Genomic DNA, 27,504 nt, shown 5'->3' with positions numbered 1-27,504 from the left:
TTTATTTAATCTTCTGACGCACTGGAATTGTGATACAGTGAATGATAGGTGAAATAATCTGTCCGTAAACAATTGTTGGAAAAATGACTCGTGTCATGCACAAAGTAGATGTCCTAACCGACTTGCCAAAACTATAGTTTGTAAACAAGACATTTGTGAAGTGGTTGAAAAGTGAGTTTTAATGACTCCAACCTAAGTGTACGTAAACTTCTAACTTCAACTGTATTTATCCAGGCGTGTATGCGTGTGTGGCTCAGGCACTCTGGAGTAGGCCCCTGCTTATCATAAGTGACATTAATCCTCAGTCAGGAAAAAGGAAAAGCGTGGCTATGTGAAAACAAATGTAAGTGCATATAAAAAGGGGTGGACCAGTGCTATGATATGTTGTGATATTTGAACACTGGTGTGAATGTGCCTAGTTGTGCACTGACAGCAAGACAGACTGAGACAGACAGGCTAAAGGATAACAGGAGGAGCCAACGAAAGTGCTTACCTTTCCTCTTGAAGGCAGGGCTGATGAGCACCAGGGGGGTGTTGACCTCATGCGCAGACGAGCCCCCGTGGCTGCCCGTCTCGGACATCCCGTGGTCGCCACACAGCACCAGCAGGTAGGGTAGTGCACCCTCTGTCTCCTGAGGACGCATGGGACATAAGCAGAGCAAATATTGACATATGGCCATTTATCAGAAACTTTTAATCCACTGCAATTTACAGTTAGCATATATTCAGTAAGTGGCCCGTGACATAAGACTGAGTCTGGGGAGGGGGAAAACTCGGTCTTCATCAGCCTCAATAGGCAATTGTCGTGGAAATGTCCTCTATTTACCAAATCATGGGAGCAAACCACACAAACAAGTCAGAGTTAGTTATAAAAGTCCATCTTTAATTATATGAGCTCTATCACAATCCTGTGACTCTCAGATAAATTCAGTGTCTCCCCCTGAATTCTCTGAGAGCCCCCTTACAATGCAACTGAGTTCCTTTAATAGCAAAGAACACACATAGTCAGACAGCATAGACATAATTCATCGTTCAGCTTTGTCTCCTTTCCCAAACCCGTGAACCATAAACCCATCCTCCAAATCAACAGGCATATATCAAATTGTCATTTAGATACAACCCACTCAAAATACAACCTCCTGGACAAACTCACGGAGAGGAGGGTGAGGCTATAGGTTAAGATAGAAACAACATAAGAGGGAGCATAGAATGATTCCAGACACTGCAACCTTCCTTTCCCCACCATGGGAAAGGTAGAGAGTGAAAGATATGTTTACACATGATGACACTTTGACCTCTCCCCTCTCAGCGGCCCATCCAACTTAGTTTTGACATAGAACAGATAACTGCAACCTCACCACAGAATTACACAAAAATACCATTCTGATGAGAAGTAACTTACACACATTTGATGAATATTAAACATCTTACAAATGTTACCAACAAATTCTGATCCTTCCACGACACTATCCTTCACAGATAATGCCAGTCTAAATGTGCCAGCAGTAGTACTATTGTATCCCTTCGGCAGTTTGTAAGCATAATGGGTACATATATTCACATTGGAAAATAACAATTGTTCCACCTGTGCAGTCAATTCAGGGCTACTTCAATATTCTAGCCATGGACATGGGGGGGGGGGGGGGAGATATCTGTTTGAAATAGAGGCCTGCTGCTGGAAGTAGCAGCCTCGCCTCATGACACAGTGGAGTGTCTAAACAGCGCCTGAGGGGCTAGACTCACTCTCTCTTTAGGGAATGGAAGGTGGTCAGTGCCGTTTCATGTCAAAAGAAGCTCTCAGGCACTCTCTTCCAAACTCGCCTGCCTCCTTTAGCAGTGCAAGCTAACAGAAGCCTCGAGTCCCTACCAGTTTAGCTGCTCGCCCTAACCAAGCCAGCTATTTTCAAATCAATGGCATCTTAACGCTAAGTGAGCGAGCTACACTCTAAACCTTCCTCCTCCTCATCAGCAGCCTGCATAGCCAGCTACTCTCATGAGTAGTTCATGCTACTCTCATGAGTAGTTCATGCTACAAGTGTCATCTACAATAGACTATTTTATCCATCTCCTGGTAGATTATACTAACCCCTAAAAATAAGCTAACCCTCTCTGAGTGCTGAATCTGTACTGTACAGTATATATGACTGAGGAGGCTGAGAGACGTGATCTGGCAACGTCACCTGTGGCCATTCCAAATATAATTATGCTGTCATGTGACCATGAATATCAACCACTCGATGGTACGTGCTTTATTTTTCCCAAAGCCACAGTTTCAAACTATCGGGTGGCGGGAAATTCCGACTGCGTCTTCAATAGAAAGTTATTTCGGGTTTTTGGGAAACCCATGACAGGCTCCTCAGAACTCACCAGGTAGCTAGTAAGGAAGCTAGTAGCACTACAGCAGTAAATCCTAATTATTCAATAAGCCACGTTTCACCAAAATGTCTAGGCCTATTAATTAATTCAAGAAGCAATACTGAATCACAACTACAGTATGAACTGCAAATGCAAAGACAGTTGGGCTTTACGTAATAGTCATTTGCTCTGCACGGGAAAAAAGCGATACAACTCCCATAGATGAAGTCTGGAGATGAAGAAAAGTAAAGTCGAGCCCAAACAACACTTGGCCAACTTTGATTGGTGTTTAAGCAGCGAGTCGGGGATCTGCTCGCCACCACCACTCTGTGAGGTTTCCTGACTGCCAGGCAATTTGTATTTCTGATCAAACAACCCCAAGGCCTCCTCAAGCGGGGCGCCTGAGCACCAGCAGGAGAGCGTCAATCTGCCAGATGTCGGAAGTTGCAGTTGCATTCTGGTGGAAGGCAAGGAGACAAAACGTTGAAAAGTCTGTCGGGAATGAAGATCGATGAAACCGCGGGCGAAAAAAAGAGTGGCCTTATCACCCTGGATTGGGTAATTCATTCAGTTGAGTCTTTAAGGAGGTAGAGCAAAAGGAACAGGGGAAAGAGAAAAATGCTCCTTTCCCTCCCCTGCACTGAGGCAGCCATCGTGATTTACGACGCCTGAAAGTGTGCTCATTTGTAGCCTACCAAATACATATGTTGCCATGCCTTATTCCGATCGATTTATTGCCAAGTTTCTGGGAGTAATCGACAAAATTGTAAAATGTTTCACAAAGCGGAATGAACAACATGACACAAACTAACTGCTTCTTTTCAACGAAAAATAAACTCATCCCATTTTCAATGAAAGACAATTTTGTCTTCAACTTTTCACGCGCCAAGTTGTGTGGGTGAAGGCGAGTGCAATTTGCAGCACCATTGCAGAGTTTAGATCATAATGTGAGAGATGTGATGTCCTAGGAGAATAGGGGCTGACCCCGAGGCAAATTGTAGCAAAAGAATGAAAAAGGAAAAGGTAAAAGGATGAGGGATGGCCTTGTCCTGCATGTCAACCTCCTATTACCGAGGTCAGCACTCAACAGAGCTTTAGAAATGGGAAGAAAATCAATACTTTTCAAACCAAATGACAAAACGTTCTCTGAAGTCTGAGCGTCTTTGCGGGAAACGGCGATTGCTCAGGAACCCATAGCGAATGCGCCAGATCAAGACCACTATTGAAAGCTGTAGACTTCATGCCTTTGAATGTCATAGTGACAGGGAATGTCATACCAAAATGGATAAATGCATGAAAGTTCTCTGGGTAATCGTAAAAAAATAGGATGTTTTTCATGGATTGTTCTGTGGCTTGAAACAGACCACTCAAAGTGTTTCGACTCACCTTTGAAGTTTGAAATATTCTGGTTTCAACCTTTTAAAAATGCACAGTATCTGCAGAGGCATCCTTGGGGGGGTTTTGCAAGGAAAATGTTTTACCTTCCCAAAAAACAATCATTGATCACATTTTTCAAACATGTACCTTGAGGTCCCCTTAGAGGCCTTAGGTTCTTTCCATGAGTGATGAGAGACCCCTTTATCAGGCCAAGCCTTCTGTGACGACTCTCTACCTCAAAGAGGTTCAGCTTTGACTTTCTACACTCGAGTTCTCATAATATTTCATTTCAAATAGTCACGGCATAGTTTTATCTGTAGATAATAATAATAATAATGGAGAATGCCTTGCCTCAGTTGTCCAGGAATTGACCCGTAGATTATTCTAAACACACCATGAATGTGTTGGGTCATGGATAAAACCAGAGTTACTGTGGGAAAAGTATTGGCCTGTGGGCGTTGGATAAGGGAACGCTCCAGCCCCTTTCAGATAAGATAGAAGCACCAATCACTTGAGGCTGAGAGTAAAGGTTCATTTTGACTCTGTGCTTTAGGGACAGACTTATATGACATTTGTCATTTGACCACAGTACACAGTCAGCTCCGATACGGCCACGTTTTCCTCTTCTCTGGAAGACCACCTCCGCTGCTCTGTCTGTACAGAGATCGACACCTAGCCAGCTGCCAGCCAGCGCAACCTCTGCATCTTTTTAAAACTTTTATTGAAGCACCTTTGAGACCAGGGTCTCTTTCACAAGAGAGCCCTGCATATACAATTTCATAGGAGCAAACGTCTAAAATAAAATAAAATATAAAACATGTAATATCCACCACACCACAAATTGAAGAAAAACGAATACATTTGTCAATAAGAAGGTCCCCAAATCAATCATTTTAATTGCAGGGGCAGCACCAGGACAAACAATTGTAATGTATTTTTTAGTTGGTTTCACGTGCTTTCAAACTAAAAGTGGATTTATCGAGTTTGGTGGAGACTCAAGGAACGTCAAGAGTTAACCGACCTTGTGAACGGGTTTTGGCATCTCATGTTTTTATATTTTAACAGCAGAGTTAGGTAAGTCGGAAGCTTGAGCAAACAAAAAAGGAATAGCGAAGTGATCTACTGGACCATAATGAGGACCAGCCAGCCTTTTGATACAGGATCAAGTGGTGAGTAATAAAACTGTCACCTGTGGTTTAAATGGGTACTTTGGCATTTTCCCAGAGTCAGAGGAACTTGTGGATACCATTTCTATGTCTCTATGTACAGTATGAAGGACGTTAGAGGTAGTTTCGCGAGCCAATGCTAACTAGCGTTAGCGCAATGACTCGAAGTCGATGGGTATCTGCTAGCATGCTCGCCGATACTCATAGACGTCCATGGGTTGCCAGATCATTCTCAAACCACCTGTAAGAAGCCTGATCCAGGCCTACTTCATTCAGCCTTTGAATGAGAATGTAACGGTCCTGGGAAGGTCAGTAAATAAGGCGGCATAATGGTTTTTATAATCTAAGCAATTTAACACGTCATCTCGAACAAGCATAGCAGTTGAAACGGTGCTATGCCCAGGTCTAAAACCAGACTGGTGCACATTAAGAATAGAATGAAAAGTTTTAAAAGTTCTTAGCTGAGAGTTGGCCAGGGATTCTAAAACGTTTGGAAAGGCAAGATCATTTAGAAATGGGATGGTAGTAATCTAAAGTCAGAAGGATTTCCTTCTTTATATAGGGGCTGCGGATATGTGTAACGTTCCAGATCTTAGGGAAAACACCAGAAACAATTGTCAAGTAAAACATATTAGGTTAATGATTCTGGGACTGAGCACCTCAGTAAGTGTAGTGAACACGATGGGAGACAGAGAGCTGGTTTCAAGAGCATGGCGCAGCAGGTGTTTATTTGTAAAGGACCACAGGAGGAGGCAGGTAGCTGGGTCCAGGGGCAGGCAGAAAGTCATACACAGGGGGTCCAAAAAGGCAAGAGTACAGGCATGGAAAAGGCTAGTCACGTCATCAGGAAGATCAGGCAATAGGTTAATAACAGGAAATCCTGTTATTAAAGTACAGGCAGGGAATAGGTAAAAGGAGTCGTTAGTGATGCAGGAAAAAAAACTATCATAAACGGGAGGATTTAGATTACGCAAGTATAAACACCATGGGACCACGCAGCCGCCATACCGCTCAGGAAGGAGACGAGTTCTGTCTCCTGGAGATGAACGTACTTTGGTGTGAAAAGTACAAATCAATCCCAGAACAACAGCAAAGGATCTTGTGAAGATGCAGGTACAAAAGTATCTATATCCACAGTAAAACAAGTCCGATAGACATAACCTGAAAGGCCGCTCAGCAAGGAAGATGCCACTGCTCCAAAACCATGCTAAAAAAGCCAGACTACGGTTTGCAACTGCACAAGGGGACAAAGATCGTACTTTTTGGAGAAATGTCTTCTCGTCAGCTGAAACAAAAATAGAACTGTATGGCCATAATGACCATCGTTATGCTTGGAGGAAAAAGGGGGGGGCTTGCAAGCCGAAGAACACCATCCCAACAGTGAAGCACGGGGGTGGCAGCATCATGTTGTGGGGGTGCTTTGCTGCAGGAGGGACTGGTGCACTTCACAAAATAGATGGCATCATGAGAAGGACAAATATGTGGATATATTGAAGCAAGTCAGGAAGTTAAAGCGTGGTCGCTTGGTCTTCCAAATGGACAATGACCCCAAGCATACTTCCAAAGTTGTGGCAAAATGGCTTAAGGACAACAAAGTCAAGGTATTGGAGTGGCCATCACAAAGCACTGACCTCAATCCTATAGAAAAATTGTGGGGTTTGTGAGCAAGGAGGTCTACAAACCTGACTCCGTTACACCAGCTCTATCAGGAGGAATGGGCCAAAGCTCACCCAACGTATTGTGGGAAGCTTGTGGAAGGCTACCCGAAACGTTTGACCCAAGGTAAACAATTTAAAGGCAATGCTACCAAATATTAATTGAGTTTATGTAAACTTCTGGGAAACCCACTGGGAATGTGATGAAAGAAATAAAAGCTGAAATAAATCATTCCCTCTACTATTATTCTGACATTTCACATTCTTAAAATAAAGTGGTGATCCTAACTGACCTAAAACATTAAATATCAGGAATTGTGAAAAACTGAGATTAAAAACATGTGGCTAAGGTGTATGTAAACTTCCGACTTCAACTGTAGGTCTGTAATCGTTTGGGTCTAGTGTGTCTCCCCCTGTGAAGAGGAGGATGAGCGCGGCAGCTTTCCAATCTTTAGGGATACGAAAGAGAAGTTGAACAGGCTAGTAATAGGGGTTGCAACAATTGCGGAAGATCATTTTAGAAAGATAGGGTCCAGCCCGGCTCATTTGAAGGGGTCCAGATTTTGCAGCTCATTCAGAACATTGGCTATCTGGATTTGCGTGAAGGAGAAATAAGGGAGGTTTGGGCAAGTAGCTGTGGGGGGTGCAGGGCTGTTGACCGGGGTAGGGGTAGCCAGGTGGAAAGCATGGCGAGCCATAGAAAAATGCTTTATGAAATTCTCCATTATCATGGATTTATCGGTGGTGACAGTGTTTCCTAGCCAGCTGGGAGGAGGTGCTGTTATTCTCCATGGACTACACAGTGTCCCAGAATTTTTGGGAGTTTGTGCTAGATGCAAATTTCTGTTTGAAAAAGCTAGCCTTTGCTTTCCTAACTGCCTGTGTATATTGGTTCCTAACATCCCTGAAAAGTTGCATATCGCGGGGGCTATTCGATGCTAATGGAGTCATCCACAGGATGTTTTTGTGTTGGTCAAGGGCAGTCAGGTCTGGAGTAAACCAAGGGCTATATCTGTTCCTGGTTCTAAATTTTTTGAATGGGGCATGCTAATTTAAGATGGTGAGGAAGCACTTTTTAAGAATAACCAGGCATCCTCTACTGACGGAACGAGATCAACATCCTTCCAGGATACCAGGGCCAGGTCAATTAGAAAGGCCTGCTCATTGAAGTGTTTTAGGGAGAGTTTGACAGTGATGAGGGGTGGTCGTTTGAACGCAGACCCATTAAGGACGCAGTCAATGAGGCAGCAGTCACTGAGATCCTGGTTGAAGACAGCAGAGGTGTATTTGGAGGGCAGCTTGGTTAGGATGATATCTATGAGGGTGCCCGTGTTAACGGATTTGGGGTTGTACCTGGTAGGTTCATTGAGAATTTGTGTGAGATTGAGGGCATCCAGTTTAGATTGTAGAACGGCCGGGGTGTTAAGCATGTCCCAGTTTAGGTCACCTAACAGTACGAGCTCTGACAATAAATGGGGGGCAATCAATTCACATATGGTGTCGAGGGCACAGCTGGGGGCAGAAGGCGGTCAATAGCAAGCGGCAACGGTGACAGACTTATTTTTGGAAAGGTGGATTTTTAAAAGTAGAAGCTGAAACTGTTTGGGCACAGACCTGGATAGTATTACAGAACAACTCTGCAGTAGATTTCAATGCCGCCCCCTTTGGCAGTTCTATCTTGTCGGAAAATGTTATAGTTAGGGATGGAAATGTCATGGTTCTTGGTGGCCTACCTAAGCCAGGATTCAGACACAGCTAGGACATCCGGGTTGGCAGAGTGTGCTAAAGCAGTGAATAAAACAAAATTAGGAAGGAGGCTTCTAATGTTAACATGCATGAAACCAAGGCTTTTACGGTTACAGAAGTCAACAAATGAGAGTGCCTGGGGAATGGGAGTGGAGCTAGGCACTGCATGGCCTGGATTACCATCTACATCACCAGAGGAACAGAGGAGGAGTAGGATAGGGTTACGGCTAAAGGCTATAAGAACTGGTCATCTAGTGCAATTGGAACAGAGAGTAAAAGTAGCAGGTTTCTGGGCACGGAAGAATAGATTCAAGGCATAATGTACAGAAAATGGTATGGTAGGATGTGAATACAGTGGAGGTAAACCTAGGCATTGAGTGACGATGAGAGAGATATTGTCTCTAGAGACACCATTTAAACCAGGTGAGGTCACCGCATGTGTGGGAGGTGGAACAAAAGGGTTAGCGAAGGCATATTGAGCAGGGCTGGAGGCTCTACAGTGAAATAAGACAATAATCACTAACCAAAATGGACAAGGCATATTGACATTAGGGAGAGGCATGCGTAGCCGAGTGATCATGGAGTCTAGTGAGTAGCTAGGCGGGCTGGAGACACAGAGAATCAGACAGCTAGCAGGCCAGGGATAGCAGGCTAGCAGAAGGGCCTTAGGGGGACGTCGCGACGGAAGAGTCAGTTGTAGCCCCCTCGGGCGGTTACGTCGGCAGACCAGTCGTGATGGATCGGCAGGGCTCCGTGTAGTAAAAGGGTCCAGGCCAATTGGTGATTGCCCAAGAAAATTGGCTGATGGACGTCTTCAGCTAACAGTCTGATATGCTCTAGACAGCTAGCGGGCCACAGCTAGCAGGCTATCAGGGGACGTCGCGATGGAGGAGCCTGTTGAAAACCCCCTCAGTCAGTTTACGTTGGTAGACCAGTCGTGATGGATCGGCGGGGCTCCGTATCGGCAGTAAAAGGGGTCAAGGCCAATTGGCAAAATAAGTATTGTAGCCCAAGGAGTGGCTGATGGACATCTTTAGCTAGCCGGGAGATGGGCCTAGCATAGGCTAGCTCCAGGCTAATTGGTGATTGCTTTGAGACAGAGATGTTAGCCAGGAGTAGCCACGCGGATAGCAGCTAGCTAGCTGCGATGATCCAGGTGAAAAGGTCCAGAGCTTGCGGTAGGAATCTGGAGATGTGGGGAAAAAGAGTCTGGTATGCTCTGGGTTGAATCGCGCTGTGCAGACTGGCAGGAGTTGTCCGGGCTAAAGGTTAGCTGATGACCGCTAGCAGTGGCTAGCTGACTACTAGATAGAAGCATTGGTTGAGGCTGATTGCAGGAGAGTATGTTGGAGTTGAGGTTAAAAAATATATTTTTCAATATATACAAAATATGTGCGAAGAAAATTAGAAGAAAAAAACATACATACACGACAAGACGAAGACAAAGACGCCTGACTGCTACGCCATCTTGGATCTCTGACAATGACGGCCTACACCAGCCAAACCCAGACAACGCTGGGCCAACTGTGCGCCGCCGTACGGGACTCCCAATCACGGCCAGTTGTGAGACAGCCTGGATTTGAAACAGGGTGTCTGTAGTGACGCCTCTAGCACTGAGATGCTGGGTGTTTCCCATACATCTGTCTGAGTTAGAATCGCCTGTCCGTCCATCCGCACCTCAGTCTGCAGTCCCTGTAGACACATGGAGAGGAGCGTGGTCAGGAATATAGTCCCTGTCCAGCCACCGTGGGACAACTCTCTGTTCGGCAAAGTGTTTGACCGCACCCAGAGGCGTCTTGGGAGGTGGACCAGCAACCTGTTTGAACACACTCGGAGGCTTTTGTGGAGCAGGATCTGCAGTACCAGGGAAAGCAATCTTCTGCTCCGAACCAAGATTAGCTCCAAGGATGCGGCTGACATGGGCATGCCTGAGTTTGGGGGGGGGGGGTTCTAGATTGATGGATATCTAAACCACTAGATGTTGTCATCTGTGAGACTGTGATGCCATTCCTAGCTTAGATGACAAATAGCGGTTCATTCTGTTGTAAATTACATTATTCCACAGATCATAGTAACACATTTGATTTAATGATTAAAAAAATATTTTCAATGCAGTATTTAGGAGTTGCGTGCACTTTAATTGCTTTATATAAATATACTACTGTACATCCAGAAAAAAAAAACGAAAACAAAAATGTACAACAGGAGATCAAGAGGAGACAAACAGTAGAATCAAAACCAACTAAAAAGAATGAGCCACAAACAGTGAATAATCTTCACTGAACATAGAGGATGAAAAGCAAATCCCAGCATTTGTGTGTGTGTGTGCGTGCCTGTGCTAAGAAGGGATCTGAAAGCCACCAGTCTGGAAATCACATTAAATGAGCTTAGGGCGAAAAGTGTTAAAAGCCACTGTACTAGGGAATGGAACAGGCAATGGAAAAGGGGATATCTGTCGCTTTCCTTGCATGGTTTCATTTATAAATCATTGTTGGTTAAGGACCCTGCCTAATAAGCAATGCTCAGTCCTGCAATAGTGGCAGTGCAACATTAATACTGCATGAGAGTGAAAACAATCACACTGGGGGAAATGTGCTGTATGCATCATCACTTCACTAAAAATGGGGAGCAATGTCACCTTGAATTTCAAAGCAAACATTAAAACATGACATGTTGTCTACAGACTCTGTATCCTCATCAGATTGTGAAAACAATACTAATACAGTTGAAGTCGGAAGGTTACATACACCTTAGACAAACACATTTAAACTCAGTTTTTCACAATTCCTTTAATTTAATCCTAGTAAAAAATCCCTGTCTTAGGTCAGTTAGGATCATCACTTTATTTTAAGAGAGAATGATTTATTTCAGCTTTTATTTCTTTCATCACATTCCCAGTGGGTCAGAAGTTTACATACACTGAATTAGTATTCGGTAGCATTGCCTTTAAATTGTTTAACTTGGGTCAAACATTTTGGGAAGCCTTCCACATTAACTTGGGTGAATTTTGGCCATTCCTCCTGACAAAGTTGGTGTAACTGAGTCAGGTTTGTAGGCCCCCTTGCTCGCACACGCTTTTTCAGTTCTGCCCACCAATTTTCTATTCGGATTGAGGTTAGGGCTTTGTGATGGCCACTCTATTACCTTGACTTTGTTGTCCTTAAGCCATTTTGCCACAACTTTGAAGTATGCTTGGGGTCATTGTCCATTTGAAAGACCCATTTGCGACCAAGCTTTAACTTCCCGAATTATGTCTTTAGATGTTGCTTCAATATATCCACTTAATTTTCCTTCTCATGACACCATCTATTTTGTGAAGTGCACCAGTCCCTCCTGCAGCAAAGCACCCCCACAACGGTTGGGATGGTGTTCTTCGGCTTGCAAGACTTCTTCCTGAGCGGTGTGACGGCTGCGTCGTCCCATGGTGTTTAAACTTGCGTTCTATTGTTTGTACTGATGAACGTGGTACCTTCAGGCGTTTGGAAATTGCTCCCAACGATGAACCAGACTTGTGGAGGTCTACAATTCTTTTTCTGAGGTCTTGGCTGATTTCTTTTGATTTTCCCATGATGTCAAGCAAAGAGGCACTGAGTTTGAAGGTAGGCTTTGAAATACATCCACAGGTACACCTCCAATTGACTCAAATTATGTCAATTAGCCTATCAGAAGCTTCTAAAGCCATGACATCATGTTCTGGAATTTTCCAAGCTGTTTAAAGGCACAGTCAACTTCGTGTATGTAAACTTCTGACCCACTGAAATTGTGATACAGTGAATTATAAGTGAAATAATCTGTCTGTAAACAACTGTTGGAAAAATTACTTGTGTCATGCAAAGTAGATGTCCTAACCGACTTGCCAAAACTATAGTTTGTTAACAAGACATTTGGGGAGTGGTTGAAAAACAAGTTAACGACACCAAGTGTATGTAAACTTCCGACTTCAACTGTACATAGAGCTACCCAAGCAGAACATGGGCTAAGAGTGTACATAATCATAGCAGGAGGAAACATCACCAGCCATAATGTGCATCTTCTTCACAGCTTTCTACGAGTGCCATTTTACATTTTCTACCCTAGGTCTAATAATGCCCGTGTGGGGTCTTAAATTATAGGCATGCCACTCAAAGAGGAGCTCTCTCTCTCACACACCTTGTTGGGTTCTAGTTTGAAATAGGAGGAGACTCCGCCTAAAGAAGGGTTTAAACACTTGGGCCGGTGGAAACATGTTTTTGTGTTTTTCACTCAATATTAGGAAGGTGTTCCTAATGTTTGGTACACCGTATACTTTGTTTTCTGTCTTTCTGTTGTCTGGAGGTCAAACCAAGATTGTTAAAACAGTCCGTCTGGACAACTCCTCCCTTTCTCTCACACTCCAGTTAATGTCACCTCTCCCAGCTCTTACTGACACCTACTCTCTCTTCCGTTTACTTTAACGAGCATCATCACCCACTGAGCACCAACAGACACCGGACGTCCATGGACATTAAAAAGTAATTGAAATGTGGTCAGTCCACCCTGGCCTTGATGCTAACATCCACAGACAGACCCGGACTAGACCAAATTTGAACCTATCATATACAGTGCATTCGGGAAGTATTCAGACCGCTTGACCTTTCCCACATTTTGTTACGTCGAAGCCGTATAATGAAATTGATTCTTACTCCACACAATACCCTGTAATGACAAAGCAAAAGCAGTTTTTTGTACCTTTTGTAAATCAAAAACAGAAATATCACATTTACGTAAGTATTCAGACCCCTTCACTCAGTACTTGTTTTAAGCACCTTTGGCTGTGATTACATCCTTGAGTCTTCTTGGGTATGACGCGATAAGCTTGGCACACCTGTATTTGGAGAGTTTCTCTGCAGATCCTCTAAAGCTCTGTCAGGTTGTATGTGGAAATCTCTCCAGAGATGTTCAATCAGGTTCACTCAAGGACATTCAGAGACTTGTCCTGAAGCCACTCCTATGTTGTCTTGGCTGTATGCTTAGTGTCGTTGTCCTGTTGGAAGGTGAACCTTCACCCCAGTCTGAGGTCCTGAGCGATCTTGAGCAGGTTTTCATCAAGGATCTTTCTGTAGTTTGCTTTGTTCATTTTTCCCTCGATCCTGACTAGTCTCCCAGTCCCTGCCGCCGAGAAATATCCCCAAAGCATGATGCTGCCACCTCCATGCTTCACCATAATGATGGTGCTAGATTTCCTCCAGACGTGACGCTTGGCATTCAGGCCAAAGAGTTTGATCTAGGTTTCATCACACCATTGTTTTTCATGGTCTGAGAGAGTCCTTTAGATGCCTTACGGCAAACGGGCTGTCATGTGCCTTTTACTGAGGAGTGACTTGTGTCTGGCCATTACCATAAATGCCTGATTGGTGGAGTGCTGCAGACATGGGTGTCCTTCTGGAAGGTTCTCTCATCTCCACAGAGGAACTCTAGAGCTCTGTCGTAGTGACCATCGAGTTATTGGTTACCTCCCTGACCAAGATTCTTCTCCCCCGATTGCTCAGTTTGGCCGGGGGGCCAGCTCTAGTCTTGGTGGTTCCAAACCTCTTCCATTTAAGAATGATGGAGGTCCACTGTGTTCTTAGGGACCTTCAATGCACCAGACATTCTTTGGAACCCTTCCCTTGTGCCTCGACACAATCCTGCATCGGAGAAATACGGACAATTCCTTCAACCTCATGGCTTGGGTTTTCCTCTGTAGACAGGTGTGTGCCTTTCAAAATCATGTTCAATCAATTGACCTTCCCACAGGTGGACTCCAATCAAGTTGTAGAAACATCTCAAGGATGATCAATGACAACAGGATGCACCTGTGCTCAATTTGGAGTCTCATAGCAAAGGGTCTGAATACTTATGTGAATAAGGTATTTCTGTTCCTTAGTTTTTATACATTTGCAAAAAATTCTAAAAACCTGTTTATGCTTTGTCATTATGAGGTATTGTGTGTCGATTGATGAGGGAAAAAATGCATTTAATACATATTTGAATAAGGCTGTAATGTAACAAAATGTGGAAAAAGTAAAGGGGTCTGAATACTTTCCGAATGCACTATACGTACACTGAGTACACAAAACATTAAGAACACCTGCTCTTTTCATGACAGACTGACCAGGTGAAAGCTATGATCCCTTTATTGTGGTACTTGTTAAGTCCACTTCAAATCAGTGTAGATGAAGAGAAGACAGGATCAAAAATGATTTTTAAGCCTCGAGACATTTGAGACATAGATTGTGTATGTTTGCCATTCAGAGGCTGAATTGGAAAGACAAAATATTTCACTGCTTTTGAACGGGGTACGGTTGTAGGTGCTAGGCGCACCGGTTTGTGACAGTAACTGCAACGCTGCTTAGGTTTTCATGCTCAACAGCTTAAAGTGTATCAAGAATGGTCCACCACCCAAAGGACATCAAGCCAACTGTGGGCCAGCATCCCTGTGGAACGGTGGGGTTTGCAACTGAATATTGGGAAGGTGTTCCTAATGTTTGATATACTCCGTGTATGTTTCACAAATTTGGATAACACAGTACATAGTAGCGTGTTACCAGTAGCGTACTATGCCCTACAAAGATAAAATGCAGTAACTATGAATTTGGTCAAAAATCTTTGATCTGTTATAATGGCCAGGTATATTGTCTGATTAATGTGGTATTTAGTTCCGACACAAGAACAAGCCAGTTGATCAGAATATATCATGGAGTATCTGTCACACGCTGATCTGTTTCACCGGTCCTCGTTATTGCCTCCACCCCATCCAGGTGTCGCATGTTTTCCCCAGTGTATTTATCCCTGTGTTTCCTGTTTCTCTGTGCCAGTTTGTCTTGTATTTACCAAGTCAACCAGTGGTTTTTCCCCATTCTCCTGCCTGTGCTATTCTTTTTCTAGTCCTCCCGGGTTCGACCCTTGCCTGTTTCGGGACTCTGACCCACCTGCCTGCCTTGTCCTCGAGCCTGCCTGCCACTCTGTACGTCCTGGACTCTGAACAGGTTTTGACCTTTTGCCTATCCACGACCATTCTCTTGCCTACTCCCTTTTGGATTATTAAGCATCTAAGACTCCAACCATCTGCCTCCTGTGTCTGCATCTGGGTCTCGCCTTGTGTTATGATAGTATCGGAAATTGCTGTCTGTCTAGACATAAAAATACATAGTTACTGTGTTTTGTATTTGTGGGGCAGTACAGTACAATACAGTACGTTGAGTAGAGCACAGTATAGAGAGTACAATATAATACAGTTTTGGACAGGTGAGCACAGTATATTGTACTGTACTGTACACTACACTGCTCTTTTGTGCTGTATTGTACTGCACTGTACTCTACTGTGGTCTGCTGCAATGTGATGTCAAAACTTGTGAAAAACGAGGATATCCATAATTTAGCATTTTTTGTGCAGTACAGATCAGGGAGCCATGATGTAACTGTTACTGTAATTCTGTTACTGGGTATAAATCCACTTCACTTACTGTAGTCCAATACTTTCAAACTCAAGGCGCCGTGTCATAGCTGACACCCATTCTTTCTGCAGGAGATTCTTTCCTAATTCCGTTACCAACGTTTTCCCACTAAAGTAGTCCTTGTGCATAGAGTATGGTTTAACTTTGAAAACAATGTTATTTTTTTGTTTAGCACATATTTTAGCACATAGGTCAAAGCGTAATTCCGTTACCATGGAATTTCCCCCAATTCATCTGAAAACTCAACAACACTTACATTCCTTCCAAAAGACCAATAAGAAATAGAATTGATGAAGTGAGTATGTACACGAAAGAAAAAATGCAATTTGATTGGCTGGATCGAGTGCCCCGGCAAGCACATAGACTTAGTAATTTAGAGGCCCACTGAATAAAGACTAGATTCCTACATGGTTACATTCAGGAGAAGTGAAACTCAATCTGGTATCAAATTATGTCTGCATTACAAAATGCTGAACACATAAGCACTGCTGCTTCTTTAAGAGAAGGTATTTCATCCGAGGACGTGAATCGGTAAATCACAAACCTCTCCACATTTAATAGAAAAAACACGTTTCTCCATCAGTGTATTAAACGGTGGTCTATGCCAGGGCTCCCTCAAACGGGGTCCTGGGGACCCCCTGGATGTACGTTATGGGTTTTACCCTAGCGCTACACAGCTGATTCAAAGAACAAACTCATCATCAAGCTTTGATTATTTCAATCAGCTGTGCTAAGGCAAAAACCACAATGCGGCCCCAGGACCCACTTTGGGAAACCCTGCTCTATGCAACAACTTGGTGATCAATTTGATTTCCTCAAGGTTTTTAGAAAAATGCAGCTTAGCCATAGCTGAAAGAGCTTACCTTTTAACATGAACACAATCCCATAAACATCCGTTGCAGGGGCATGTTTTCCATCTCAGAGAACCAATTCTTTCTATACAGTGAAGGACGAACATTCAAGGACGAACTCTATGCATTGTCTAAAAAAGTGTAGAGTACAAGAGTCCGATGTTTTTTCATGGCTAATTCTTTACTGCTTAGGTTGTCTTTAGAATTATTCTATCACATTGACATGTCCAAGTATTGTGTAGATTGTTGACAAAAAAAATAACAATTAAATTTATATCCCACTTTGTAACACAACAAAATGTGTACGTGCACTCTCCAGCCAATCTGTCTAGTATTGGATCCAATAGCTCAGCAACACTTGATTCTTCAAGAGGAAGAAAATCTGTTCAGCGATGTATGCTCAGCGTACGGGTAAGTGTGGGACTTGTCATTCTTTAATTCTACATTTGTGTTCCAACCCAGGTCATCAAACCCTGGGAGTAGTTGAATCAAGTGTTGCTGAGCTATTGGATCCAATACTAGACAGATTGGCTGGAGAGTGCACGTACACATTTTGTTGTGTTACAAAGTGGGATATAAATTTAATTGTTATTTTTTTTGTCAACAATCTACACAATACTTGGACATGTCAATGTGATAGAATAATTCTAACATTTGTACAAAATTAAAGAAAAATAAACACATATTATATCTAGATTACATTAGTATTTAACCCTGTGTCAATACGTTAGAATCACATGTGACAGCGATTACAGTTGTGAGTCTTTCTGGGTTGTCTCTAGAAGCTTGGGTTGTACAATACTTGCACACTATTCTTAAATTCTTCAAGCTCTGTCAAGTTGGTTGTTGATCATTGCTAGACAGCCATTTTTAAGTCTTGCCATAGATTTTCAAGCTGATTTAAGTCACAATTGTAACTCATACACTAAGGAACATGCGCGGTCGTCTTGGTAAGCAACTCCTGTGTACATGTGGCCTTGTATTTTAGGAATGTGTCCTGTCGAAAGGTGAATTCGTCTCCCAGTGTCTGTCGGAAAGCAGACTGAAACAGGTTTTCCTCTAGGAATCTGCCTGTGCTTAGCTCTATTCTGTATCTTTTTATGTTTAAAAAACTCCCTAGTCCTTGCCCATAACATGATGCAGCCACCACCATTCTGAAAATGTGAAGAGTGGTACTCGGTGATTCTTTGTGTTCATTTTGCCCCAAATATAACACTTTGTATTCAGGACATACAGTGGGGCAAAAAAGTATTTAGTCAGCCACCAATTGTGCAAGTTCTCCCACTTAAAAAGATGAGAGAGGCCTGTAATTGTCATCATAGGTACACTTCAACTATGACAGACAAAATGAGAAAAGAAAATCCAGAAAATCACATTGTAGGATTTTTAATGAATTTATTTGCAAATTATGGTGGAAAATAAGTATTTGGTCACCTACAAACAAGCAAGATTTCTGTCTCTCACAGACCTGTAACTTCTTCTTTAAGAGGCTCCTCTGTCCTCCACTCGTTACCTGTATTAATGGCACCTGTTTGAACTTGTTACCAGTATAAAAGACACCTGTCTACAACCTCAAACAGTCACAATCCAAACTCCACTATGGCCAAGACCAAAGAGCTGTCAAAAGGACACCAGAAACAAAATTATAGACCTGCACCAGGCTGGGAAGACTGAATCTGCAATAGGTAAGCAGCTTGGTTTGAAGAAATCAACTGTGGGAGCAATTATTAGGAAATGGAAGACATACAAGACCACTGATAATCTCCCTCGATCTGGGGCTCCACGCAAGATCTCACCCCGTGGGGTCAAAATGATCACAAGAACGGTGAGCAAAAATCCCAGAACCACACGGGGGGACCTAGTGAATGACCTGCAGAGAGCTGGGACCAAAGTAACAAAGCCTACCATCAGTAACACACTACGCCGCCAGGGACTCAAATCCTGCAGTGCCAGACGTGTCCCCCTGCTTAAGCCAGTACATGTCCAGGCCCGTCTGAAGTTTGCTAGAGAGCATTTGGATGATCCAGAAGAAGATTGGGAGAATGTCATATGGTCAGATGAAACCAAAATATAACTTTTTGGTAAAAACTCAACTCGTCGTGTTTGGAGGACAAAGAATGCTGAGTTGCATCCAAAGAACACCATACCTACTGTGAAGCATGGGGGTGGAAACATCATGCTTTGGGGCTGTTTTTCTGCAAAGGTACTGATCCGTGTGAAGGAAAGAATGAATGGGGCCATGTATCGTGAGATTTTGAGTGAAAACCTCCTTCCGTCAGCAAGGGCATTGACAAAGAAACGTGGCTGGGTCTTTCAGCATGACAATGATCCCAAACACACCGCCCGGGCAACGAAGGAGTGGCTTCGTAAGAAGCATTTCAAGGCCCTGGAGTGGCCTAGCCAGTCTCCAGATCTCAACCCCATAGAACATCTTTGGAGGGAGTTGAAAGTCCGTGTTGCCCAGCAACAGCCCCAAAATCTAGAGGAGATCTGCATGGAGGAATGAGCCAAAATACCAGCAACAGTGTGTGAAAACCTTGAAGACTTACAGAAAATGTTTGACCTCTGTCATTGCCAACAAAGGGTATATAACAAAGTATTGAGATAAACTTTTGTTATTGACCAAATACTTATTTTCCACCATAATTTGCAAATAATAAATAGATTTTTTTTTCTCTGATTCTGTCTGTCATAGTTGAAGTGTACCTATGATGAAAATTACAGGCCTCTCTCATCTTTTTAAGTGGGAGAACTTGCACAATTGGTGGCTGACTAAATACCTTTTTGCCCCACTGTATGTTCATCTCTTCGCCACATTTTTTGCAGTTTTACTTTAGTGCATTATTGCAAAATGGATGCTTGTTTTGGAATATTTTAATTCTGTACAGGTTTCCTTATCTTATTCTGTTAATTAGGTTAGTATTTTGGAGTAACTACAATGTTGTTGATCCATCCTCACTTTTCTCCTATTACAGCCATTCAACTCTGTAAATGTTTTAAAGTCACCATTGGCCTAATGGTGAAATCCCTTAGCGGTTTCCTTCCTCCCCAGCAACTAAGTTAGGAAGGGCGCCTGTATCTTTGTAGAGACCCGGTGTATTGATATACCATCCAAAGTGTAATTAATAACTTTACCATGCTCAAAGGAATATTCAATGTCTTTTTTTCTACCACTGGGTGCCCTTCATTGTGAGGCATTGGAAAACATCCCTGGTCTTTGTGGTATAATCTGTGTTTGAAATTCACTGCTCGACTGAGCAACCTTACAGATAATTTTGTATGTGGGGTACAGAGATGAGGTAGTCATTCAAAAATCTTGTTAAACACTATTATTTCAGTCCATGCAACTTATGTGTCTTGTTCAGCAAATTGTTACTCCTGAACTTACACCATGTGTACCAAAATTAGGAACACCAACCTAATATTGAGTTGCACCCCTATCTTTTGCCCTCAGAACAGCCTCAATTCATCAGGGCATGGAGTCTACAAGGTGTCGAAAGCGTTCCACAAGGGTGCTGGCCTATGTTGACTCCAATGTGTCCCACAGTTGTGTCAAGTTGGCTGGATGTCTGGGTGGTTGACCATTATTGATACACACGGGAAACTGTTGAGCCTGAAAAACCCAGGAGCGTTGCCGTTCTTGACACAAACCAGTGCACCTGGCACCTAAAGTGTACTACAATACACCATTAAAAGGCACTTAAATGTTTTGTCTTGCCCATTCACCCTCTGAATGGCACACATACATGTCTAAATTGTCTCGAGGCTTAAAAATCCTTCTATAACCTGTCTCCTCCCCTTCATCTACACTGATAAAGTGAATTTAACAATAAGATTTAACAATAAGTGATCATAGATTTCACCCAGATTCACCTGGTCACTCTGTCATGGAAAGAGCAAGTGTCCTTAATGTTTTGTACACTCTGTGTATTTAGGCTTGCCTTAACAGAGGGGGTTGAATTTCTGCTTTTCATTTTAAATTAATTTGATAACCCTAAAAACATAATTCAACTTTGACATTATAGGGTATTGTGTGTAGGCCAGCGGCCCAAAATCTCAATTTAATCTATTTTAAATTCAGGTTGTAACACAACAAAAATGTGGGGGGAAATTGAGATGCGTGGATACATTCTAAAGGCACTCTACATGGAAGAAATAAATCTCAGGAAACGAAACGCAAAATAGTGTACTTTGGATGAACTATCCCCTTAATACAGCTTTGGCAAGGATGACAAGAGAATACAATGTGGCCTTCAAGGACTGGAGCTGTGCACCGTGCAGGGTTCCCATGACTGACATCACACGAGGTACGTATTGTAGAATTTGTTCGACTATCTGCAGAACATCTAGGTCTAGTTCAAATGTATCAGCCATCCTAAACTTACAATATAAGTATATTTGGTGGCATCCCTCCTGTTGTTTATTTTCTGAGGGGGGGGGGGTTACCTTCAGCAGCCATAACACAGAGGGAAGAAAGAGAGTAATCTCTTGAAACCTCAGTGGAACAGACACAGTTTAAAAGAGTGAGGACATGATTTTGACACGCACACAACATGGCAAATTGTGCCTGCAACGTTTGCTCTCTTGTTGTTTCAGGGATGGGTGGATTTGGCAATGGCAGGTGACAGGCACAGACAAACAAGGTGGCTGGTATATGGGAGCTGACATACGCTGATCAAGCCCAGGTTTTCTTTGCTTCCGTAATCCCTTTTATCGTAGACTCGTGAGAACCCAGCAGCAAGAGTATGTTTGACAGGGCTGCTTTCAGCACAGTGGAAAACGCATGCCGTGAAATCAAATCGTGCAAATGAGAAAACACAACCAAAGATGTGCTGGGGGCGGAGTTGGCTTTCTGAGCCATTCGTTTTGTTGCAGATTTTGGTTGTATTTTTTTAAATCCCTAAACGATTAAGAGGCTGCAACTTGCAAAGCATCAACCAATATCCTGTTTAGTTAGGATATACGGTGCCGTGAAAAGGTATTTGTCCCCTTTGAAATTCTCTCTGTATTTTAGCATTTTCTAGACACTGAATGTTATCAGGTCTTCAATCCAAATCTAATATTAGATAAAGGGAACCCGAGTGAACACAACACAAAAAGGGGGGGGAAATACTTTTTCACGGCGCTGTACAAAAGACACCTTTGATGGTCAAGAAAACATATATTCAAGTAAATCAAACATCAAATTATACCATTCAAGTAGCAAGGCCAATGGTTTAGAAAACCCAGCCTTAGTCAGCATGATCATCTTCAGTCACGTTCATAGTCCCTCCACCTCTCTTTTTCTAAGTAACGATTAGCTTGTCCTTCAACAAAATGTCTTCAAACGAATGCAGACTTGCCAACCTTGAATCATTCTTATAAATACCACTTCAGAGCGGCGGCGGCACCCCACGATGGCACGCGTGCGACACCCACACTGCTTAAATCATAGGCAAATGCACTTTTTTTTTTCTCCTAAATGTTGGCAGAAGACTGTCTCAGTAGAAATGGTAGGCAATAGAGTCTTACAGGTACTTGGTAATTGACTACTCTTCAGGAGACGACTGGAAATACGTTTAAATGGGCTCTCCCTAAGATTTTCTGACAAGGTGGTGCCTCCGGTTGGGTAGGGGGAGGTCTGGAAGTTGGAGCATTTTGCACTTTAGAAAAACCTGTAACTGCCATTTCCTGAAACCTAAAGTCTTAAATGAAATCAAACAGTGTAGCCATCACAGGAGGGGCGTAGGCACGGGTGGACTGGGGAGTCAAGCTCACCCAATAAGATTGAGCAACAAAAACATGCAAATTACGCTCCACGTGTCAGTGTTCCAAACTGGACTGGATTTGTATTTTTATCTAAACACAGTACTTAACTTGGGCAGGAGCTCACAGGAAATGAGTACCGGCAGATAAAATGTTCTTCTGCTTGAGTTCCCGCACCTCCTATAGAATATTAGCTCAAAAGTATTGAGAAATTCCTGCACCTAAATATAAACAGTACCGGCACCCAAAATGAGTACCGACATCCATTTCTATCCAAGTCAAGCACTGTCCTAAACATGCATACACCATCAGATAAAACAATAATAATAATAATAATAATAACGACAAGAATCATATATTTTATTTGGCAGATGCCTTTCCAGACACTCAAAGACGTCCGACATTAAAAGTACATCCACATCAAATCTAGTGCTGTACATGAAATCTATTCCATGTAGGACAAAATAATGCATTACGCTTGATTATTTACCAGGGAAAAACTCAAACAATTCCGCTTATCAATTTGAAAACATTACTGGTGGGTTCTGGCACGTCACTCCGCAGTGATACCATGTGCAGTAAACAGTAGCTACAGCTGTGTAGGCTAGGCTATACTGTGTAGGCCACTCACTGTTAGCTAGCTGTGAAATGGCCAAACCAATCTCACTGTTACATTTTTTTCAAGAAACCGCATATAGAAAAGGATGTTGGAGCATTTGCCAAGTTATTTGATATTAGTGATTTCCCCATGAAGGGTCTCCAGTCCCCCTCTATATCAGTCACTAACTGCATCGATCTAATCGAGGGCCTTAAAAGACAGTTTCAGTACATAAGAGACAATTCTTAAGGTGAGTTTGATTAAAATCATTAAGGTTACAGATGATTTGATGGTAAAAATGAAATCCACAACCAGGATGCTAGCTACCTGTTCCCGAAACAAAAAACTGTTAGCAAGGTTTGGGGACTCGCGTGTCACAATCTAAAGTGGGGAAAGCAGCCCCAGTTAGGAGCAACTCGGATTTACAGACATTATGGAACGAGATATTGGACAGGCAATTTATAGAACTCAACAGTCGTTTTCAGAACAATCATACGGGATCATGAAGGAGGCCGCAGCTGCCTGCCTGCCCCGATCCGACTCATTTGGTCAAATTACAGCGATACAGCCACCCAGTAACAATTATGGCATTTCTGTGGAGGATGTAGAACTAACTGTTTTTGTACAGCAGCTTCAACGAAAGTTACAGAGGGTTGGTCACCCAGCCAAGCTACTTTTTATTTTTAGTTATTTGTATTAAAAATGTGTTTCTTTGCTAATAATGCAATAGGTACACCTAATTCAGCTACCCTGCAAGCCGAGTAACTGAAGTGTTCCCATTTTGAACCATTTTATTTGTCTGACAATACAAACTCTGCCTTCCTGGCGAGCCCAGACAGTAAAATAGGTGCATCTGTAGGCATAGCGTTTGGCTAATCGGAAACCTTAGATCACAGTGTCTACAGCACTTTCCACGCGTCCACAGCAAAATGAATACTGGCTGTAGAGCAGGCTACTGTAAGATTTCAAAACCATGCCTAGAGCGAGAGGTTGTCAGAGAATACAGCAAATGGGTGTTCTTATGAGTGTTGTTTTTCCCTACAACACTTTTGTTTATTTATTTAACCTTTATTTAACCAGGAAAATACCTTTCAGAAAGGAAACACGATTTTCCACTTCGACTCACACTCTCTGCCTCCCTCCACTGAGACTGACCATCAGTCCAGTCAAATAAAAATACATTGTTCTCAGTTTATGCTCCGATGTGCCTCGTAAGTACAGTGCCTTCAGAAAGTATTCATACGTACCCTTTGACCTTTTCCACATGTTGTGTTACAGCCTAAATTTAAAATAGATTCAACTGAGATTTTTGGGGTAACTGGCTTACACAATACCCCCATAATGTCAAAGTGGAATTATATTTTTGAAATGTTTACAAACTAATAAAAAATGAAGTCATGGAGTCAATACATAGTCATACCCTTTGTTATGGCAAGCATAAATATGTTCAGGAGTAAAAATGTGCTTAACAAGTCACATAATAAATTGCGTGGACTCACTCCGTGTGCAATACTGTTTAACATGATTTCTTTAATGACTCTCTCTGTACCCCACACATACAACTATCAGTAAGGTCCCTCAATCAAGCGGTGAATTTCAAACACAGATTCAACCACAAACACCAGGGAGGTTTTCCAATGCCTCAGAAAAAAGGGCACCTATTGGTTGATTGGTTCAAATAAAAAAAGCAAACATTGAATATCCCTTTGAGCATGGTACAGTTATTAATTACACTTGGGAAGTTGGATCAACACACCCAGTCACTACAAAGATACAGGCCTCCTTCTGAACTCCGTTGCCAGAGAGGAAGGAAACCGCTCAAGGATTTTACCATGGGGCCAATGGTGACTTTAATGGCTGTGATCGGAGAAAACTGAGGATAGATCAACATTGTTGTTCATCCACAACACTAACCTAAATGACAGTGAAAAGAAGGAAGCCTGTACAGAATACAAATATTTAAAAAAATGCATCCTGTTTGCAACAAGGCAAAAATAAAAATGTGACAAAGAAATCAACTGTTTGTCCTTATTAATACAAAGTGTTATGTTTGGGGCAAATCCAACACAACACATTACTGAGTACCACTCCCCATATCTTCAAGCATACTGGTGGCTGTGTCATGTTATGGGTATAATTGTTAAGGACTGGGGAGTTTTTCAGGATAAAAAAGAAACGGAACGGAGATAATCAAAGGCAAAATCCTAGAGGAAAACCTGTTTGTCTGCTTTCCACCAGACACTGGAAGATTAATTCACCTTTCAGCAGGACAATAAACCAAAACTCAAGGCCAAATCTACTCTGGAGTTGCTTACCAAGAAGACAGTGAATGTTCCTGAGTGGTCGAGTTACAGTTTTGACTTAAATTGGCTTGAAAAACTATGGAAAATCTTGAAAATGGTTGTGTAGTTATGATCAACAACAAATTTGACAAAACTTGAAGAAATTTGAAAAGAATAACAGAAAAATATTGTACAATCCAGGTGTGCAAAGCTCTTAGAGACACACCTTGAAAGACTCCCAGCGGTAATCACTGGAAAATGTGATTCTAACATCAAATCAAATCTTATGTCACATACACATGGTTAGCAGATGTTAATGTGATTGTAGCGAAATGCTTGTGCTTTTAGTTCCAACAATGCAGTAATAATCAACGAGTAATCTAACCTAACAATTTCACAACAACTACCTTATACACACAGGTGTAAAGGGATGAAGAATATGTACATAAAGATATGTGAATGAGTGATGGTTCAGAACGGCATAGGCAAGATGCAGTAGATGGTATCGAGTACAGTATATACATATGAGATGAGTCATGTAGGGTATGTAAACATTATATTAAGTGGAATTGTTTAAAGTGGCTAGTGATACATTTTTTACATAAATTTGCCAATATTAAAGTGGCTGGAGTTGAGTCAGTATGTTGGCAGCAGCCACTCAATGTAGTGGTGGCTGTTTAACAGTCTGATGGCCTTGAGATAGAGGCTGTTTTTCAGTCTCTCTGTCCCTGCTTTGATTCACCTCTACTGACCTCGCCTTCTGGATGATAGCGGGGTGAACAGGCAGTGGCTCGGGTGGTTGTTGTCCTTGATGATCTTTATGGCCTTCCTGTGACATCGGGTGGTGTAGGTACCCTGGAGGGCAGGTAGTTTGCCCCCAGTGATGTGTTGTGCAGACCTCACTACCCTCTGGAGAGCCTTACGGTTGTGGGCGGAGCAGATGCTCTCGATTGTGCATCTGTAAAAGTTTGTGAGTGTTTTCAGTGACAAGCCAAATTTCTTCAGCCTCCTGAGGTTGAAGAGGCGCTGCTGCGCCTTCTTCACCACACTGTCTGTGTGGATGGACCAATTCAGTTTGCCCGTGATGTGTACGCCGAGGAACTTAAAACTTACTACCCTCTCTACTATTGTCCCGTCGATGTGGATAGGGGGCTGCTCCCTCTGCTGTTTCCTAAAGTCTACAATCATCTCCTTTGTTTTGTTGACGTTGAGTGAGAGGTTATTTTCCTGACACCACACTCCGAGGGCCCTCACCTCCTCCCTATAGGAGGGCCCTCACCTCCTCCCTCCTCCCTGTCTCGTCGTTGTTGGTAATCAAGCCTACCACTGTAGTGTCGTCTGCAAACTTGATGATTGAGTTGGAGGCGTGCATGGCCACACAGTCGTGGGTGAACAGGGAGTACAGGAGAGGGCTCAGAACGCAACCTTGTGGGGCCCCAGTGTTGAGGATCAGCGGGGTGGAGATGTTGTTACCTACCCTCACCACCTGGGAGCAGCCCGTCAGGAAGTCCAGTACCCAGTTGCACAGGGCGGGGTCGAGACCCAGGGTCTTGAACTTGATGACGAGTTTGGAGGGTGCTATGGTGTTAAATGCTGAGCTGTAGACGAAGAACAGCATTCTCACATAGGTATTCCTCTTGTCCAGATGGGTTAGGGCAGTGTGCAGGGAAAGTCATATTCCTGGTCGTAATGATAGTGAGTTGACGTTGCTCTTATATCCAGTAGTTCCTCCCGACTGTATGTAATAAAACCTAAGAGTACCTGGGGTACCAATGTAAGAAATAACACGTAAAAAAAGAAATACTGCATAGTTTCCTAGGAACGCGAGGCGGCCATCGCTGTCGGCGCCGGAAGTTGAACTCAGGGGTGTGATTACTTATGTATTTAATTTTCAATACATTTGTAAAAATGTCTAAAAACATGTTTTCACTTTCTCATTATGGGGTTGTGTGTGTAAATGGGTGAGAAAAAACAAACAATTTAATACATTTTGAATTCAGGCTGTAACACAACAAAATGTGGAATAAGTCAAGGGGTATGAATACTTTCTGAAGGCAATGTAACAGGCTACAACAACTGACCTATTACCAGTGTTATCATACAGTCTAGCTTGAGATTCAAATTTTGAAATATAGGGGACTCTACGTTATTTATAATAAAGGGAAGGCCTACATGGAGAAAATCAGACCTCTCTTATCATATATGATAAAAGGCAAGTGCATCAAACAATATTTATTTTTCCAATCAGTGTAAATCGCTAATACTTTTTAGGAAG

The 27,504-nt window shown here is 42.7% G+C and overlaps 1 protein-coding gene across 1 annotated transcript in view; it reads right to left on the bottom strand.

The window, feature by feature from the left end:
• The window catches only part of LOC109905297 (GPI ethanolamine phosphate transferase 2), a 122,038-nt gene that overhangs the window by 69,227 nt on the left and 25,307 nt on the right, over positions 1–27,504 (bottom strand). The window contains exon 5 of the mRNA XM_020502590.2: positions 494–632. Coding sequence (XP_020358179.1) covers positions 494–632 — 139 coding nt within the window. The remainder of the gene's footprint in view (positions 1–493; positions 633–27,504) is intronic.

Source organism: Oncorhynchus kisutch, linkage group LG15 (assembly GCF_002021735.2).
Source record: "Oncorhynchus kisutch isolate 150728-3 linkage group LG15, Okis_V2, whole genome shotgun sequence".
Taxonomy (NCBI): Eukaryota; Metazoa; Chordata; class Actinopteri; order Salmoniformes; family Salmonidae; genus Oncorhynchus; species Oncorhynchus kisutch.
The sequence above is the reverse complement of the archived record's forward strand: the minus strand, read 5'-3'. Positions and strand labels throughout refer to the sequence as shown.